Here is an 18,039-nt window from a genome sequence, read left to right as displayed (position 1 = left end):
TAACATATGTTTCGCGTAAGGACCACGAATATAAAAGAAGAGAAATTAGGCCTCATACAGAGGCATGTTGTATTTCTCTTGCTCTGTTTGCCAGTGGAGCAGGAAAGGAAATGACTAGTAGTGGTGCACAATACTCTTCACTATACACCATACGGTAGCTTACAGAGTATGTGTGTAGATGTAGATATAGATGCAGACGTAGACGTAGAATGTCTTTCCCAACAATGGTGGTATCTTCCAGCGGGATAACTGCCCATTTCCCAAGACCAGAATGAGCTGCAGTGTTTTGAGAAACTTGTTAGTGAACTTACATTGATGTTGTGGCCAATAAATTCACCTGTTCTGAACCTGATGCAATATGCTATTGAGTGCCAACTCTGCACCCACAAATTACCAGCTTGTAATTTACAGTGATTTCGTGACCTGTCTAGACACATGGTGCCACATACCTCGGGAAATCCACCGAGCACTTACTGAACTTGTGTCGTGCACAATCGCTGTTGTATTGTATTCCAAAAGTGGACCAACAGGTATTATGCAGATAGTAATAATGCTTTGGATCATCTGTGTACTACATACCTATATATTTGAGGTTTCCAGTGAGAAATAATCTACTGTGGATCTGCATCACTTTTACTCTGAACGTTCTGAATAACCGGTTTTTCTTTCTTTCTAGGTTTGGTAACACAGTTTCTTTTAAATGTCACAGAACATCACATTATTTGCACCGCGAGTGTATATTTGCTTGTCAGAGTGTTGGATACTATAGTTTGGCTATATAACTGTTCTGAAGTGGACAAGCCCAATAATGTGGGCGCAAATAATGTCCCACAAAAGACACCTCAGTTGTAGTTTGAATTTCGTACAAGATATATTCCAACACATTAAATATTTTTGCAATTGCAAATATAGACAACCATCAGGCATATAATGGAATTACGACAGTGAAAGTTTGTTCTAGATTGGGACTCATGCTCGGATTTCCCACTTATTGCGAGTGGTTGCTTTACCATTAGGCTATCGGAACACTTCTCGCGACTAGGTCCAAACTTCCACATGTCGCCAACCACATGACTGCAACAGCTGACGGTTGTCCATGTTCGCAGCTGCAGATATATTTCATGTATTTCGTATAACAGCTGTAGTCGCCGCAGTGCCTGTTCCTTCGGATTTGCATGACCGAAAGAATGTGGCATAGTACCTCTGAACAACACAAGCACTGCAATATTGCCTACATTCCTAGATGTACCCACTTGATAATGACTGTGCACGAGATTGGCAATAGTGGCCAAAAGGAGACTGTTCTGTGCATATCTGCACTCTCGGTGAAATAATGTTGTCTTCCAAATAATGGCACAAAATATCTCCTTTCTGCATTATGTGGTTACTTGTGAAGTATTGTTGTCAACGTGGATTTGGTTGTCAAAAATATTGTGCTGAAGCTCCAACATAGTAGTGTGATTGCTGCTGAAGTGAGTTTGTCTTTAAGTCATCATCTGTTGCTCACAGGTTTTCAAAACATTTGATTACTGATTTTTAGGTGTGTAGTCCATTTTTAATTTCATTGCTGTGCTCTGTCATTTTTTTCTTAATTGTGTTCCACAAATCCCATCAAACAGGGAAATGAGTCCGTAGTATTCAAAATAATCTATAACTATATTGTATAATACTATTTTTGCTAATCCCAGATAAATATAATCTAGTAAAACATCAAGAACACTGCTAGCCTAACAAAAGCTATTTCTTCCCCAGAAGTACCAAATAGCTGCTGTTTACTTGATTACATTGGAATTTTTCAAAGAAAATAGTTACCTACATCTGTAACAATAGTTTGCAGTACACTATTTCTCATTGCAGGTTTACTTTCCATGTACCTAATGGGACTGTTCAATCCTGGAGTCTTGATAATCACTTAATTTGTGCAAGGGGTGGCTAATGAGGTATACTTTTTGAATTGCTAATGATTCCCAATTTTTTTATTTGTTTGATGGGAGATTGCTAAATATCTTCCTATCAGCGTCTATAACTGTAATCTGAACCCTAGAGAAGGAGGTAAACACTGTATGAAAATTATTTTGTTTGTTGAGCTGTGAGTGTGCATAATGTTTGAGTGACATAGGTGTAACAATGTGTGTGTGTGTGATGAAAAGTTGTCTGCACAGGCGCCGTCAACTCGACATACCCTCCAAATTTCACTACCTCGAAACACCCGCCAGTGCCTCAGACGCAAACATCTCATCTCATCTAAACACTCATTACCATTGTTTCAGCAAGAAGATTCTGTCGGGGCAGCGTCAGACGGTTCGTGGTAAGACCCGTACTTATTCTCTCTGTAGGCTGCAGTTAGCTAGTGCCAGTAGGTGGTTTGTGGCTTGTGCTTGCCTGCCAGATGTAGCTCATTGCCTCTGCGTACATAAAAAAAAGTGGTATTGTATCGCGATCCGGGCGCTCGACTTGTGGGAACTGGAATTTAGTTTGTTGTCAAATATGATACATACATTGAATACTTGTGAAGATATTAGAATAGACTGCTACTCACCATATTGTGGAAACTTTGAGTTGCAGACAGGCACAACAATAAGACTGCTAAATGTGTAAGCTTTTGGCCTTTCTGGCCTTCATCAGAAACACACACACACACACACACACACACACACAAAAACCACGGTCTCTGCCTGTGGAGGCCAGAGTGCAGACAGCATGATGGGAGAAGCAATAGGATGGTGGGAGTAAGGAGGAGGCTGGGCTGGGGAGGGGGAGTGGTGGGGGACGGTAAAGTGCTAGAATGAGATTTTCACTCTGCAGTGGAGTGTGCACTGATATGAAACTTCCTCACAGATTAAAACTCTGTGCTGGACTGAGAATCGATCTCAGGAACTTCGCCTTTCGCTTGCAAGTGCTCTAACATCTGGGCCACCCAAGCACGACTCACACCCTGTCCTCACAGCTTCACTTCTGCCAGTACCTCGTCTCCTACCTTCCAAACTTTACGGAAGCTCTCCTGCAAATCTTGCAGAACTAGCACTCCTGATAGAAAGGATATTGCAGAGACATGACTTAGCCACAGCCTGGGGGATGTTTCTAGAATGAGATTTTCACTCTGCAGCGGAATGTGCGCTGATATGAAACTTCCTGGCAGATTAAAACTGTGTGCCGGACCGAGACTCGAACTCGGGACCTTTGTCTTTTGCAGGAAAGTGCTCTACCATCTGAGCTACCCAAGCACGACTCACGCCCCATCCTCACAGCCTTACATCTGCCAGTACCTCGTCTCCTACCTTCCAAACTTCACAGGAGCTCTCCTGCGAAGCTGCAGAACTAGCACTCCTGGAATAAAGGATATTGCGGAAGCATGGTTTTGCCACAGCCTGGAGGATGTTTCCAGAATGAGATTTTCACTCTGCAGTGGAATGTATGCTGATACGAATCTTCCTGGCAGATTAAAACTGTGGAACAGACCAACTTCACCAATACATTAAATGTGAGGTGGTGGTGTGATATTTTCAACAACAGACCAACAAACGTGCCCGATGAAACCTGATCTGGACACCTATCCCTCAACACAGATGATTGGCAGAGCCAAGTGATAGAACACTTGCCTGCAAACGGCAAAGGTCCCAAGTTTGAGTCTCGGTCTGGCACACAGTTTTAATCTGCCAGGAAGTTTCATATCAGCGCACACTCCGCTGTAGAGTGAAAATCTCATTCTGGAAACATCCTCCAGGCTGTGGCTAAGACATTTCTCCGCATTATCCTTTCTTCTGGGAGTGCTAGTTCTGCAAGGTTCGCAGAAGAGCTTCTGTGAAGTTTGGAAGGTAGGAGATGAGGTACTGGCAGAAGTGAAGCTGTGAGGACGGGGTGTGAGTCGTGCTTGGGTAGCTGAGATGGTAGAGGACTTGCCCGCAAAAGGCAAAGGTCCCGAGTTTGAGTCTCGGTCCGGCACACAGTTTCAGTAAAGTGCTGCTTGTGGGAGCATGGAGGGATGAGGTGGAGAGAGGGTAGTTCAGCTAGGTGCAGTCTGGAGGTTAGACGGCGGGCAGGAGGGGGCGGGAGCAGTAAAAAAGGAGAGAAGGGAAAAGACTGGTGGTAGACTTGTGGAATAGGGGGCTGTGGAGTGTGTAGTGGGAACAGGGAAAGGGATAGGTGCACAACTCAGAACAGCTAGGGTTGGTAGGAAGGGATCGCGCAGGTAGGAACCTCTCTGCAACGTATCCTATGTTCCCATAACCCTCCTGGCCTCAACTTCTGTTAGTCATCATGCGTCACCCACCTATCCCTTCCCTGTTCTCTCTCCAGCATTACATGGTCTTCTATTCCCAACGCACTCACAGTCTTATTTACTTCTCGCCCTCTCCTCCTCCCTCTCCCTTCTTTTAACATTGGGACTGCACCGCGCTGCCCTACCCTCGCCCCACCTTGTCTCTGTACAGTCCTACAAGCAGCACTTTGCTGCACCCATCCCTATCCTACTACCTTGCCCACCCCAGCCTTCCCCTTACCCCAACCAACCCAACTGTTTCTCCTATCGTCCGCAGTTGCTCGCAATCTGGCCTTGGCAGCCAGAAACAGTGGTTGTGTGTGTGAGCTGCGTATGCGTGAATTTGTATGAGTGTATATTGTCCATTTCAGAAGGAGGCCTTCTGGCTGAAAGCCTACTTATTTAGCAGACTTTTTGTTGTGCCTGTCTGCAACTCAACATCTCCAATAAATGGTGAGTAGCAATCTATCCTTTTCATAATATTGTCATTATTCCATCCTGGAATGTGTGTGATCTAGTTTCTTTCTCCCATTGTTAATAAATATATAAAAATTTAGCAGAGAAACCTAGTATTTCTTAGGTATTTATTTATAGGTGTGCTTCCATGCCCGTACTCCCCAATATCTGCCCTTGTGCTTTATGTTTATGACGTCATATCTCCTGATGACATAATTTTGCACTTACATCGAGTGATGTATGTGCAGACTGTCTGTAAAATGTGTTGCAAATACAGTTAGTAATAAAGAAGTAAAAAATTATAATGTCATGTCTCATGCGGTACATTTACTGCATGAACAGAGACAAGTAACAAGTGATAAACATCTTTCCTTTCCTCATTTTGTAGAGGGTGTCAGCAAGAAAAAAGTTTTGTAAAGGTTTGAAATTATGTATGAAATTTGTTGCAAGTTTCTGAATACCCTCATTTTCAAATACTGTATCAATAAAGTCTGGGAATTTGTGTGTCGAGTGCTATGCTTCTTGTTCACCTCCATCCCCAACATTCATAGGTAGATGGTCCTAAACCCCAAAGCGATTGTCGTCTGACAATAAGGGATATTTGTACAAAATTTGGTTGAAATCGGTCCAGTAGTTTAGGAGATGTGGGAAAACACACACTCGAACAAAATGCATTTTTGTAATGCATGTGGATATAATTGATATAAATGTAAGATGTGTAAATAGTTATAGTATAAAGATTTTATGAAAACTTGTAGAAATATCCTTGTTCAAAGATGAAGCAACCTTTTAAACAGAACATAATTAAAATTTACACATTTTACTTTTATATCAATTATATTTTTATATTATTATTATCAGTGGGTGAAAGGAACATAGAGATAGCACATGTTACTAATACTGAAGAATAAGAAAAATTTACAAGAAGCGACATCTTTGACAGCAAAACATGTCTCTGATATTTGAAAGCACGATTTGCCTCATTTATAATCATATGAGAATGTGTGAGAAAGAATATAAAATTAATAGAACATCTGAAAAATTCTAAGAAGGCTAAAAATTAAAATGTAACTAAGTACTGAACAGTCCAACACAAAATACACATTAATTATACACATGAAAAAAAATTTTCCATCACCTCGGTTCCGAGAGTTCCAAAACCTGTATAGAAAATTGGAATAGAGATCAACACAAACATCATTTCCGCCCTATTAATTGCTCATGAAAACCACACATTACATGTTGTACCACCATACAGTGAGACCTTCAGAAGTAGTGGTCCAGATTGCTGTACACACCATTACCTCTAATACCCAACAGCACTTCCTCTTGCATTGATGCGTGCCTGTACTTGTCGTGGCATACTATCCACAAGTTCATCAAGGCACTGTTGGTCCAGATTGCCCCACTCCTCACTGGCGATTCGGTGTAGATCCCTCAGAGTCGTCCATAAAACAGCCCTTTTCAATATATCCCAGGCATGTTCAATAGGGTTCATGTCTGGAGAACATGCTGGCCACTCTAGTCGAGCGATGTCATTATCCTGAAGGAAGTCATTCACAAAATGTGCACGATGGGGGCGCAAATTGCCGTCCATAAAGACAAATGCCTTGCCAATATGCTGCCGATATGGTTGCACTGTCGGTCAGAGGATGGCAGTCACGTATCGTACAGCCGTTACGGCGCCTTCCATGACCACCAGCGGCGTATGTCGGCCCCACATAATGCCACCCCGAAAGAGCAGGGAACCTCCACCTTGCTGCACTCGCTGGACAGTGTGTCTAAGGCATTCAGCATGACCGGGTTGCCTCCAAACACGTCTCCGACGATGGTTTAGTTGATGGTATATGCGACACTCATCAGTGAAGAGAACGTGATGCCAATCCTGAACTGTCCATTTGGCATGTTGTTGGGCCCATCTGTACGGCGCTGCGTGGTGTCGTGGTTGCAAAGATAGATGTCGGGAGTGAAGTTGTGCATCATGCAACCTATTGCGCACAGTTTGTGTCATAACACGACGTCCTGTGGCTACACGAAAAGCATTATTCAATATGTCATTGCTGTCAAGGTTCCACCGAGCCGTAATCCGTAGGTAGCAGTCATCCACTGCAGTAGTAACCCTTGTGCGGCATGAGCGAGGCACGTCATCGACAGTTCCTGTCTCTCTCTGTATCTCCATGTCAAACGACATTGCTTTGGTTCACTTCAAGACGTCAGGATACTTCCCTTGTTGAGAGCCCTTCCTGGTACAAAATAACAATGCAGACACGATCGAACTGTGGTATTGATTGTCTAGGTGTGGTTGAACTACTTCCTGGTGGTATGACTGGAACTTATCGGCTGTTGGACCCCTTCCGTCTAATAGGCGCTGCTCGTGCATGGTTGTTTACATCTTTGGGCAGGTTTAGTGACATCTCTGAACAGTCAAAGGGACTGTATCTGTGATACAATATCCACAGTCAACGTCTGCCTTCAGCAGTTCTGGGAACTGGGGTGATGCAAAACTTTTCTTGATGTGTGTATAAACACATCCAGACTCAGATAATGTAATTGTAGCCATAGCATATATTATTTTTATGCAATTTATGTAGGACCACTCATGAGTAGCGTGTGCTTCATTCTGGTCCTTGATGCCGGTCCAGTAAATAAAAGAAAAGAAAAAAGAGCCAGCCTTTTCTTTACATACAAAAATAATGTCTCTCATCAAATGGTGTGCGTGCACGAGTCGGCTGTACAGAATCAGTGCAGCAAGATGGTAGACATGGGGAAGTGATAGAGTGGCACGAAGGAAATATCTCGTTTGATCACACTTCGAATGAAATTGCTCAATTTGTGGGTATAGTGACGCGGTCTGTCGAACTTGTTTACAAGAGACTGTGTAACATGGCATAAGAACGGTGGCTGTAAAAAGATCCTAATTGACAATGACCAAAGACAAGTGGCACACCTTGCCAGTGATGATCAGCTTCAGATCTGACAGAAACTGCTGCTGTCAGTGAATGTTGGATCAGCTCAAACAGTTTCCAAACTAACATTGCACTGGATGTCTGGAACCTGTCACTTCTCAAAAGTCCGTCACACACACCAGCACTTACAGCTGCACGCCCTCAGTGGACTGAACAACACGGGAACTGGTCAGTGGTTGACTGGAGACACGTAGTGTGATCCGACGGGTCGCTATTTTGTACCTTTTCGAATGACTCGAGGCATGTGTTTAACCCGCACTGTGTGGAGCGTGTTGTTCAGACTGCAGGTAGTTCTGTGACATTTTTGGGGTGGTTATCATACTGTGACTTGATACACACTCATTAAGGTTACATGCTACATAAACTAAGATGTTTACTTTGACGTTCTCAGTAACCGAGCGTATTCCCTTCCTCTGAATTTTTGCGATGGGTATGCTGTGGACTTCGCTGTCAATCCAAGTGGAGACAGCTGTGTTCACAGAGCCGCAACCATATATTCCCAGTTTGGTAATCACTCAAGCGTTCTTTCTTAATCCCATTGAAAATGTGTGGGTCTATTTGAAACAGTAGCAGTTGACATCCCTGCAGTTTGTTAGTTCTACAGCATTGTATCATGAGTGAGTGGCTTCCGATACATGAAAAAAACTCTTCCCCCTCACCCGACTGAACCCGCAGTTGCACAATATTAATGCAATGTCTCCTCGGGTTGACATATTTGCCCATTGAGCTTCTGTGATACATGGCGTGCTGTACTCACTCCAAAAACTGCAATCATCTCATAAATTTCTTATTAATGAAGGTACAAAGGGCACTTTAAAAAAAGCCTCCTTTTGATACAAATCTTTTATTGTTTCTCAAAATATCCGCCTATAAAATTTATAGGCTTTTGCATGTGTTTGAACGAATTTGGGAAACATTTTTTTTCCATTCTGATGTCGGTACGTGAATTACATTGTTACCCGAGGATTCAACAGCCACCCCAGGTGACATAAATTGTTTTCCACAAATTTTTTGTTTGGTGCGGGACACTATAGTGCTCGATGAGTTTTCATTAGTTGGGCAGCAAAATCAGTGAAGATGGCTGAAGTGGAAAACATGCAAAAAGCAGTCTGGCAATGCTGAGAAAAGATTGTCTGAAAAAGATAAATGTGTGAACGTCGAATATAAATTTGTGTTAGAAAGTCTTCTGTGAAAGAGGCAAAGAAGAGAACAGCTTTTGCTATATGATATTACAGAAGAATGCTGACGGCTTGCTGCGTAGATCAAATAAATAATGAGAAGTCACTGAATCGAACTTGTGAAGAAAGAAATTTGTCTAGAAGAAAGAATTGGTTGATAGAACACAGCCTGGTCATCAGATTGGTAATGAAAGGAAGTGTGGGGAGGTTAAAATCCTTAGAGGTAGATGAAAGTTTGACTACAGGAAGCAGGTTCACATGGATGTAGGCTCCAGTAATTATTCAGAGATGAAGATGCTAACTTTCTTTGATAATTTGTGAAACCTGTCCACAAACTTTAGATTTCTTGTGTTCTAGTCACTCAGTTAATCCAGTTTTTCAGTGCATTGTTCACCTCAGCATCATTTCCAAAAAGTTTACCACCCAGGAACTCACGTATCATGTATTGGTGACTTGCATGATATTTTTTTTTCACTTGGCTCTCCCAATCATCTGTGTAGAGTGATAGGTGTCCAGATCAGGTTTCATAGGGCACATTTGTTGGTCTGTTGTTGAAAATATCACACCACAACCTCACATTTCATGCATTGGTAAAGTTATGGAAAGTCTTGCAGGAATGTAAATAATTTGCAGAGTAAAGGTTACTACTCATCAAGCAGTAGAGGTGTCGAATAATCAAGAAGTGCAAACGAGGTATTTAACTGTGTTCTCGTGTGAACCCTTTTGGATGAATTCTGTTTGAGAGGTACGAAAAAGGAATCGTCCAAAAGTTAGTAAAGTTCTCTGTCTTTTTTTGTGTGTCCTTCAAAGAGTCAGTGCACCAAGTTTACTGTGAATTGTCACTTTCATCCCTTAAGTTATTTCTTTCATTCATTATTGTATTCTCATGCACTTCCTTTATTTGTCGTATGTTTCAGCCATTTTTATTGCTTAAGCATTCAAGAATTAATAACAGTTCTCACTTCACAGTTGGTGGCACTTTGTATCACACAGTCTGCAGTTGCAGACTGCACAGTGATAACTTAAAATGACGAGACAGAAAATTGACCACTGACCTCCCACAAGATCGAATGCTGCTTGGTGGCAGTGTTAGGCCCACGGATGGTAAGTAAAGTACAAGGGCTATTCAGAAAGTAGGGAACATTTTGGCATTAAAAAAAATTGAGTACCAGAAATACACTTGACTGTATACATCTGAAAGAGCGACTGACATACTACTTTTCCACATAGTAACCAAACTCATTCAGGCACTTATCATAGTGGTGGACGAGCTTTGAAAGACCTTCATCGTAAAATTGTGCCCCCTGAGACTTCAGCCAGTGAGTCACGCCCACCTGTAGCTCTTCGTCATCAAAGCACTGCGTTGTAAGCCAGTTCTTCATCTTGGGAAACAAGTGGAAGTCACTTGGTGTAAGATCGGGGCTGTGGGGCAGATGAGGGAAAATTTCCCATTTGAATGAATTAAGGAGTTCTTTCGTGTAGTTTGCCATATGATGTCAGGCATTGTCGTGCAAAAACAAAATTTTGGATGTCAGCTTTCCTCGGTGTTTGTTTTGAACTGCTCCTCTAAGGCTGTGCAAAGTTTGACAGTACAGGGCAGAATTTATGGTTGCTCCACGTTCGGGAAAATCTGTAAGAAGCACACCTTGCCTATCCCAAAACACTGTCGCTATCAACTTCCTTGCTTACAAGGTTTGCAAATATTTTCTTGGTTTTGGGGTGGGGGATCATCTGTGCCCCCACTCCACAGTCTGTTATTTTGTCTCCCAATTGACGTGTTTCACCCAAGTCTCGTCATCGGTTACAATTAGATCTGATAATAAATCACCATGTATGTGGTAGGCCTCCAGAAATGTCAATGTTGCCCCCATTCGCTGTTCTTTATGGTGCCCTGTAAGCATTTTGGGCATCCATTGTGCACAAAATTTGTGGTAGCTTAGCTTTTAAGTGACAATTTCAAACAACAAAGTCCATGAAACTTGTGGAAAAGAAAGTGAAATCTGCATTATTGTGAAGCGACGGTTTTCACGAATCGTTTCATCAATTTTAGCGACAGGATCGTCAGTCACAGTGCTCAGGCGTCCACTCTTCTCTTCATCATGAACATTGGTTCGGCCATTTTTAAACCGAATGCACCATTTCCGGACAGAACATTCACTCATTACGTTGTTTCCATACACTTTGCACAGTTCATGATAAATTTCTATAGGTTATAGGTTTTTTACCAACAAAAACCGTATCACAGACCGCACCTCACAACTGGCGTGATTTTCGATTGCCGCGCACATTTCAAATTTGAATATGAAAAAACCAGACGTGCAGAGACGTTCCAGTTGTGACGGATGGACTGAACTGCCGAGCACACACATGCCAAATTATACGCAATCAGCGCGAGCCTTGAGGCGTCAAATGGAAGTGTTCCCTACTTTCTGAATAGCCCTCGTATATAAGCAGAGAAGAGACAAGTGGGAAATTAGTATGGTGATGATACAGGCAACAGAGAGGGAAATTCAGTGAAGTCAGTGACTTTAACAAAGGGCAGATTATGTATATGGTGTCTGATCTTTGAGACATGTCTGAAAGAACAGACACCACATATGTAAATAATTAAGGCGATGATGGCCAATGATCTCTTCAGTGTGGATGCACATTAGGTTCGATCTCTTACAGGAATCGCCAAAATGCTGCGAGTAAAGGGAATAACGGGCGAGGGGCACTGCAGTAATCTGTGTAGTGTTGATGACCACTGTGTTTGGTTGGCTGCCTAGTAAGCAGGAGACCCAGGTTAAAATCCTGGTCTGGCACCAATTTCAGCTTTCCCCATTGATTTAAATCAATGGCCACTCACAGCCAATGCATGTAATTCCTTTGTTTTGTGTTAGCAGAAGAGCCAACACCGTTTTACGAGTGGAGGCCGAAATGCACGCGTTTTAGCTCACGCAGGCTGGCGTGAGGAGGGAAGAACTATACTGACGTGAGGTCTGGAACATGACAAGGAATGAGAATTCAGAAAGCGGACGTAATTAGTTTGATACTTAACTTTAATCCATTAATGATGAACATCACTCTTGACGGTACATGAGTCACAATATTATCTGTTCAGAATACATTCTTGAAGATATTACTTATAGTAACCGAATATGGCGCCCTGCTAAGTCATAGCAAATGATGTAGCTGAAGGCTATGCTAAACTGTTGTCTCTGCAAATGAGAGCGTATGTAGTCAGTGAACCATCGCTAGCAAAGTCTGCTGTACAACTGGGGCAAGTGCTAGGGAGTCTCTAGACTAGACCTGCCGTGTGGCGGCGCTCGGTCTGCAATCACTGATAGTGGCGACACGCGGGTCCGACATATACTAATGGACCGCGGCGAATTTAAAGGCTACCACTTAGCAAGTGTGGTGTCTGGCGGTGACACCACACTTTGTATCTTAAGGGGCAGATTGTTATGGCCCAGTGCGTGAAGATTAGCATCTGGGAAATGGCTAAGCTGTTCACATGCTGCCATTGTGGGCATCCGTGGATCGAAGGATGGTAAAATCGTAAGTAGGCAAGAAGGTATTGGAAATCCACATGTCATTGCAGAACATGGAAATCAGAGGCTTGCCTGCTCTGTAAAGTGGGATAGGTGGTAATCTGTGACAGATCTGACAGTGCCGGTGCAGGCACAGGTCTTTTGAAGCACACCGTTTGGCACACATCGGTTTTAAACAATGGAAAATCCATGATGGAATGTAACAATATTAGGAAAAGGATAGTTACTGCTCCGCATATTGCAGAGGTGCTGAGTTGCAGAAACGCATGACAAAAAGACTGTCTGAGTATTAGCATTCGGCCAAGAAGGCCTTTGTCGAAAACACACACACACACACACACACACACACACACACACACACACACACGGTCAAGAAGGCCTCTGTCACACACACACACACACACACACACACATGGTCAAGAAGGCCTCTGTCACACACACTCATACACAGTCTCTGGCTCCAGCTGCCAGAGACAGTGGTCATGTGTGTGTGAGTTGCATTTGCATGTGTGTGTGTGTGTGTGTGTGTGTGTGTGTGTGTGTGTGTGGTCTAGAAAGCTAATGTTGTAACAATCTGTTTGTTGTTCCCTTCTGCAACTGAGCACCTCTGCTATATGGTGAGTAGCAACTACCCTTTTCATAATATTGATTATGTCTTTTGCTAGACCGTGTGTATGGTCATCTCTGGATATGCCACCATCCGAGTGAATGGCTGCTCTAAACGTGAATCGCACCACAGACACGGACTGGTGGTGCCAGTATTATGCTGTGTAGAACATTCACCTGGGCGCCCAAGGGACCCATGGTAATAGTTGAAGGCAACATGACATTTTTGTGGAACACTTGCATCCCTTCATGCTGGACATCTTCCTTAACCGTGATGGCATTTTCCAGTAGGATAACTGTCCGTATCACAAGACCAGAACTGTGTAGCAGTGTTAGTGAACTCACGTCGATGTCGAGGCTAACAGATTTTTCTGATCTGAACTTGACAGAACATAATCTGCGGTGCTATAGGGTGCATGCTGCACATCCACAAACCACTGGTCCATAATCTACTGGAACTGTGTAATGTGTGTGTAGATATCTGATACCACATACCTTTGGGTGCCTATTCAGGACTTGTGGAATCTGCGCTACGCAGAATTGCTGCTGTATTTGCAGTGTGTCTATGTCTGTAACAATCCATTTGTGTGTATATTTTACCTCAGTCATGGCCCAAGTATCATGACTTTAAAAAACCTATTCCTCCCTATTTCCTAGATGGAACGTAAGTAGCTCAGTCGACTGTGAGCAATTGCAGTATCCCGCTTGCATAGAACTTCTTCACAGCCAATTCTCCGTGCAGGATATTATGCATTCACTCAGTTGAGATGCCTGCAATCTCAAGAATTTTTATTTGGCTGTCATGGATCGTGATATTGTGGACTTTGTCAATGGTTTCCTTTGTGGTGACCCCACTGGACAGCAGGAGTGCACTTCGTCTTTGGTGTTTGTGTGACCACTTAAACTCAAATGGTTTTTCAGTTATGGTGCAGAGTCCACGTAAATTTCATCCAATTCTGTTTTGATTTATGTGGCAGTCCAGCCCTTCAAATTCAAATGTTTAATAACAGCACAAAACTCAGTTTTCTTCATTTTCAATTGCAGTTGACACACTGATCAGTTCAGACATCTGTCTGCAATGAATTGCATGCTGTAAATTGTTGATATTCTTCATACGATCCTTGGAATAATCAAGCATACCAACCATGAAGGCACAACAAAAACATTCCATTCTTTCGTGGAAATTTAGCAGACATATCAGACTACCCTCATATTTTGGCTGGACTCACACAGTAGTGAGACAAGATATAAGCAGTGGTTACCTGTAATACAGCATTTTATCCTGGATAACCATTGTAAGTACCTGGAATGTTTCTGTACTGGCTTGGGGACGTATCTGCCTAATGAAATAACGAGATGTCTGATTCTGTGCTATTCACAAAATTAAATTATCATAAATTTTTCAGGATTGATCTGCACTCTTTGTTTTACCTGTGGCTTGCGTCTCCAGTTTTGAGAGTTCTGTAGAAGCGTATAATAATGAAATGATATTGCAGTTGCATGGTTAATGCCTTGTGTCAGGTATTACATAATTGTTTTCAGCTGCTTGCACATACATGCACTGTGTTAAGTATGTACTAGCATTATACGATTAACTTTTTGTCCACAAGCAAAATAAATCGTATCAGCCAACTGTTGTTTAGGTACCAGGCAGACATTAACCAGTGTGATTTCCTTTCTTGTAACTTTGTTCATTACAATAGTGTATACAGCAGCATGTCATTTTGAAATAGCACCCTATATTTTTGATCCGGTATGCCACTTCCTCTCCTCAATACCTGTTGAAAAACATATTGCAATGAGTCATTTGTCGAAACGTGATTTTATTAAAATGTTAGACAAAATTTACTATCTGTGGTAATGTAAATTGTCCACTTGCTGGAGTAAAAAAAAAAAAAATATATGGAAAGACAAGAAGAATGTACACTGGTCATTCAGTCAACCATTTCAGTTGAAGGTTTGTGTGAGTACAATGTACAACAACCAAGAAAAGGTGTAAATGCTATTTATGGAGACTGTAAGTTATCAGAACAGCAGTTGCAATAATGTTGTCTTATGTACAATATGGGTACACGTATTACAGCACTTTGAACGATATGCAACAACTGTCTTGCTAACTTAATTCCCTAACTTACAGTTCTCATCAGTTATATAGAAAGGATAGATTGTTGCTCACTGTGAAGATGACACGTTGAGCTGCAGACAGCATGGTGTATACGCCGTGGGACAACCAGAAGATTCAGGAAAAACACGTGATATTATTATAATTTTTTCTTTTATTTTTTATTTGGGAAAAATCCAGGAATTCTTTAGAATTTCAGCAATTTTTCATTGTTTTAGTTTTCAGTTATTTTTTTGTAGTTTTCACTGGTAAGAACTGATAGTCTATCAAAGAGTGTTATTTTAAGCTGCTATTGCAGAATTATACTGGAACAGTAAAACAAAAATGAGAAAATAACACCAAAATACAGCTTAAGCTGCAAAGAATTGTGCCATTTACAACAGCAAATCACAGTGCACGTACAAGTTCCTGCCAACAGCAAAATGTGTCAAAGGCTCTGGGATGAAGACTATGCAATACTTCCTAAAAACAAACCGCTTTTGATGAGTGAGATGTCACAGCTATTTACATTTCTAACAAATGGTGGGAAAATATTCCAGATGGTGGTTTGAGAAGCCTTACTTTCAAAGTAAATTTTCTTTTATGAAAAATGAATTACATTACTTGTGAGAATGTGTGATGAATTTCTTAAATCACGGAGCGTAACGATAATATGAAAAGGAAAATTGCTACTCACCATATAGCGGAGATGCCGAAATGCAGATAGGCACAACAAAAATTTTGGAGCGCCTGACTCCCATTCGAACATTTACACTTTGAGGACCAGATATACAGGGCTATTACAAATGATTGAAGCGATTTCGTAAATTCACTGTAGCTCCATTCATTGACATATGGTCACGACACACTACAGATACGTAGAAAAACTCATAAAGTTTTGTTCGGCTGAAGCCGCACTTCAGGTTTCTGCCGCCAGAGCGCTCGAGAGCGCAGTGAGACAAAATGGCGACAGGAGCCGAGAAAGCGTATGTCGTGCTTGAAATGCAGTCACATCAGTCAGTCATAACACTGCAACAACACTTCAGGACGAAGTTCAACAAAGATCCACCAACTGCTAACTCCATTCGGCGATGGTATGCGCAGTTTAAAGCTTCTGGATGCCTCTGTAAGGGGAAATCAACGGGTCGGCCTGCAGTGAGCGAAGAGACAGTTGAACGCATGCGGGCAAGTTTCACGCGTAGCCCGCAGAAGTCGAAGCAAGCAGGGAGCTAAACGTACCACAGCCGACGGTTTGGAAAATCTTACAGAAAAGGCTAAAGCAGAAGCCTTACCGTTTACAATTGCTACAAGCCTGCAACAGCTCATGGAAGAGGATGCGTTCAGTGCGAAACTTGTTTTCAGTGATGAAGCAACATTTTTTCTTAATGGTGAAGTGAATAGACACAATGTGCGAATCTGGGCGGTAGAGAATCCTCACGCATTCGTGCAGCAAATTCGCAATTCACCAAAAGTTAACGTGTTTTGTGCAATCTCACGGTTTAAAGTTTACGGTCCCTTTTTCTTCTGCGAAAAAAATGTTACAGGACATGTGTATCTGGACATGCTGGAAAATTGGCTCATGCCACACCTGGAGACCGACAGCGCCGCCTTCATCATTAAACAGGATGGTGCTCCACCGCACTTCCATCATGATGTTCGGCATTTCTTAAACAGGAGATTGGAAAACCGATGGATCGGTTGTGGTGGAGATCATGATCAGCAATTCATGTCATGGCCTCCACGCTCTCCTGACTTAACCCCATGCGATTTCTTTCTGTGGGGTTATGTGAAAGATTCAGTGTTTAAACCTCCTCTAGCAAGAAACGTGCCAGAACTGCGAGCTCGCATCAACGATGCTTTCGAACTCATTGATGGGGACATGCTGCGCCGAGTGTGGGAGGAACTTGATTATCCGCTTGATGTCTGCCGAATCACTAAAGGGGCACATATTGAACATTTGTGAATGCCTAAAAAAACTTTTTTTGAGTTTTTGTATGTGTGTGCAAAGCATTGTGAAAATATCTCAAATAATAAAGTTATTGTAGAGCTGTGAAATCGCTTCAATCATTTGTAATAACCCTGTATAAGCCATTATTTAAAAATTTACTGGCACATTTGTGTTTGATGTATCTTAAAGGGTAACATGCCAAAAATGGAGCAAGCTTCAGGGTCAGTTTTTCACACTTATTTTAGTTGTATCATAGATTACAAATTATGCCATAATGATGGCAGAAAGTATAATTGAATAGCTTATTTTAGAAGGGCCGTAAGTCAACTTTTATGACATTTTTTGCGATGTTCTTTAGGGGTTGACTCATCATAGAGTGTGGAAAAGCCCTCCGCGTTTTATCAAATAGCTGAAATATACAGCAGAGGAATTCTCATTTATTTCAAAAGAGCCCCACATCCACGACATAGGGCGCTTTTGCTCTCAACAGTTCTGAATAACAACACCATGTACTTTATTCAAATGGTGTGATTGTCCAAAAAGGCTGGAGAATCATATAAATAATGCATCTATGGTTTGTTTCAAAGTCATTCTTGTAGAGCAAACAGTAGGATGTGATATTTTGTCCTCATAGTATCTTATATTCTATCAATATGAGTGAATCTGATTGTGAAGCTGAACCTATCCATAAGAAACGTAATCAAAACTGCTAAACTAAAGTGATTGTAGTATACCAATTACCGAGGTAAGCTAATACCGGCAAAATTTGTCGGACTACCTTGTACATGTAGTTATAAATGTTTTGAATCCATTAGTCAAGATGATCAGTTATCAATTCTCACACATTTTCTGGATCTTAATAGTAAAGATGAACAAGATCTTTACCTTCAGAACCTAATACAGACAGAAAAAGTAAAACAACATAGACCAAGGGAAGGAAAGAGTGCAAAGCAAATTCTTTCATGTATCATTGTACGGTGGGAACAAATCATA

The 18,039-nt window shown here is 41.9% G+C and overlaps 1 protein-coding gene across 1 annotated transcript in view; it reads left to right on the top strand.

Annotated features, from left to right (window-relative positions):
* The window catches only part of LOC126108230 (zinc finger protein 664-like), a 176,632-nt gene that overhangs the window by 137,455 nt on the left and 21,138 nt on the right, over positions 1-18,039 (top strand). The window contains exon 7 of the mRNA XM_049913461.1: positions 2,271-2,308. Within this exon, the coding sequence (XP_049769418.1) occupies positions 2,271-2,308 (38 nt within the window). The remainder of the gene's footprint in view (positions 1-2,270; positions 2,309-18,039) is intronic.

This window comes from Schistocerca cancellata, chromosome 11, assembly GCF_023864275.1.
Source record: "Schistocerca cancellata isolate TAMUIC-IGC-003103 chromosome 11, iqSchCanc2.1, whole genome shotgun sequence".
NCBI lineage: Eukaryota > Metazoa > Arthropoda > Insecta > Orthoptera > Acrididae > Schistocerca > Schistocerca cancellata.
This window is presented reverse-complemented; position numbering and strand designations above follow the sequence as displayed.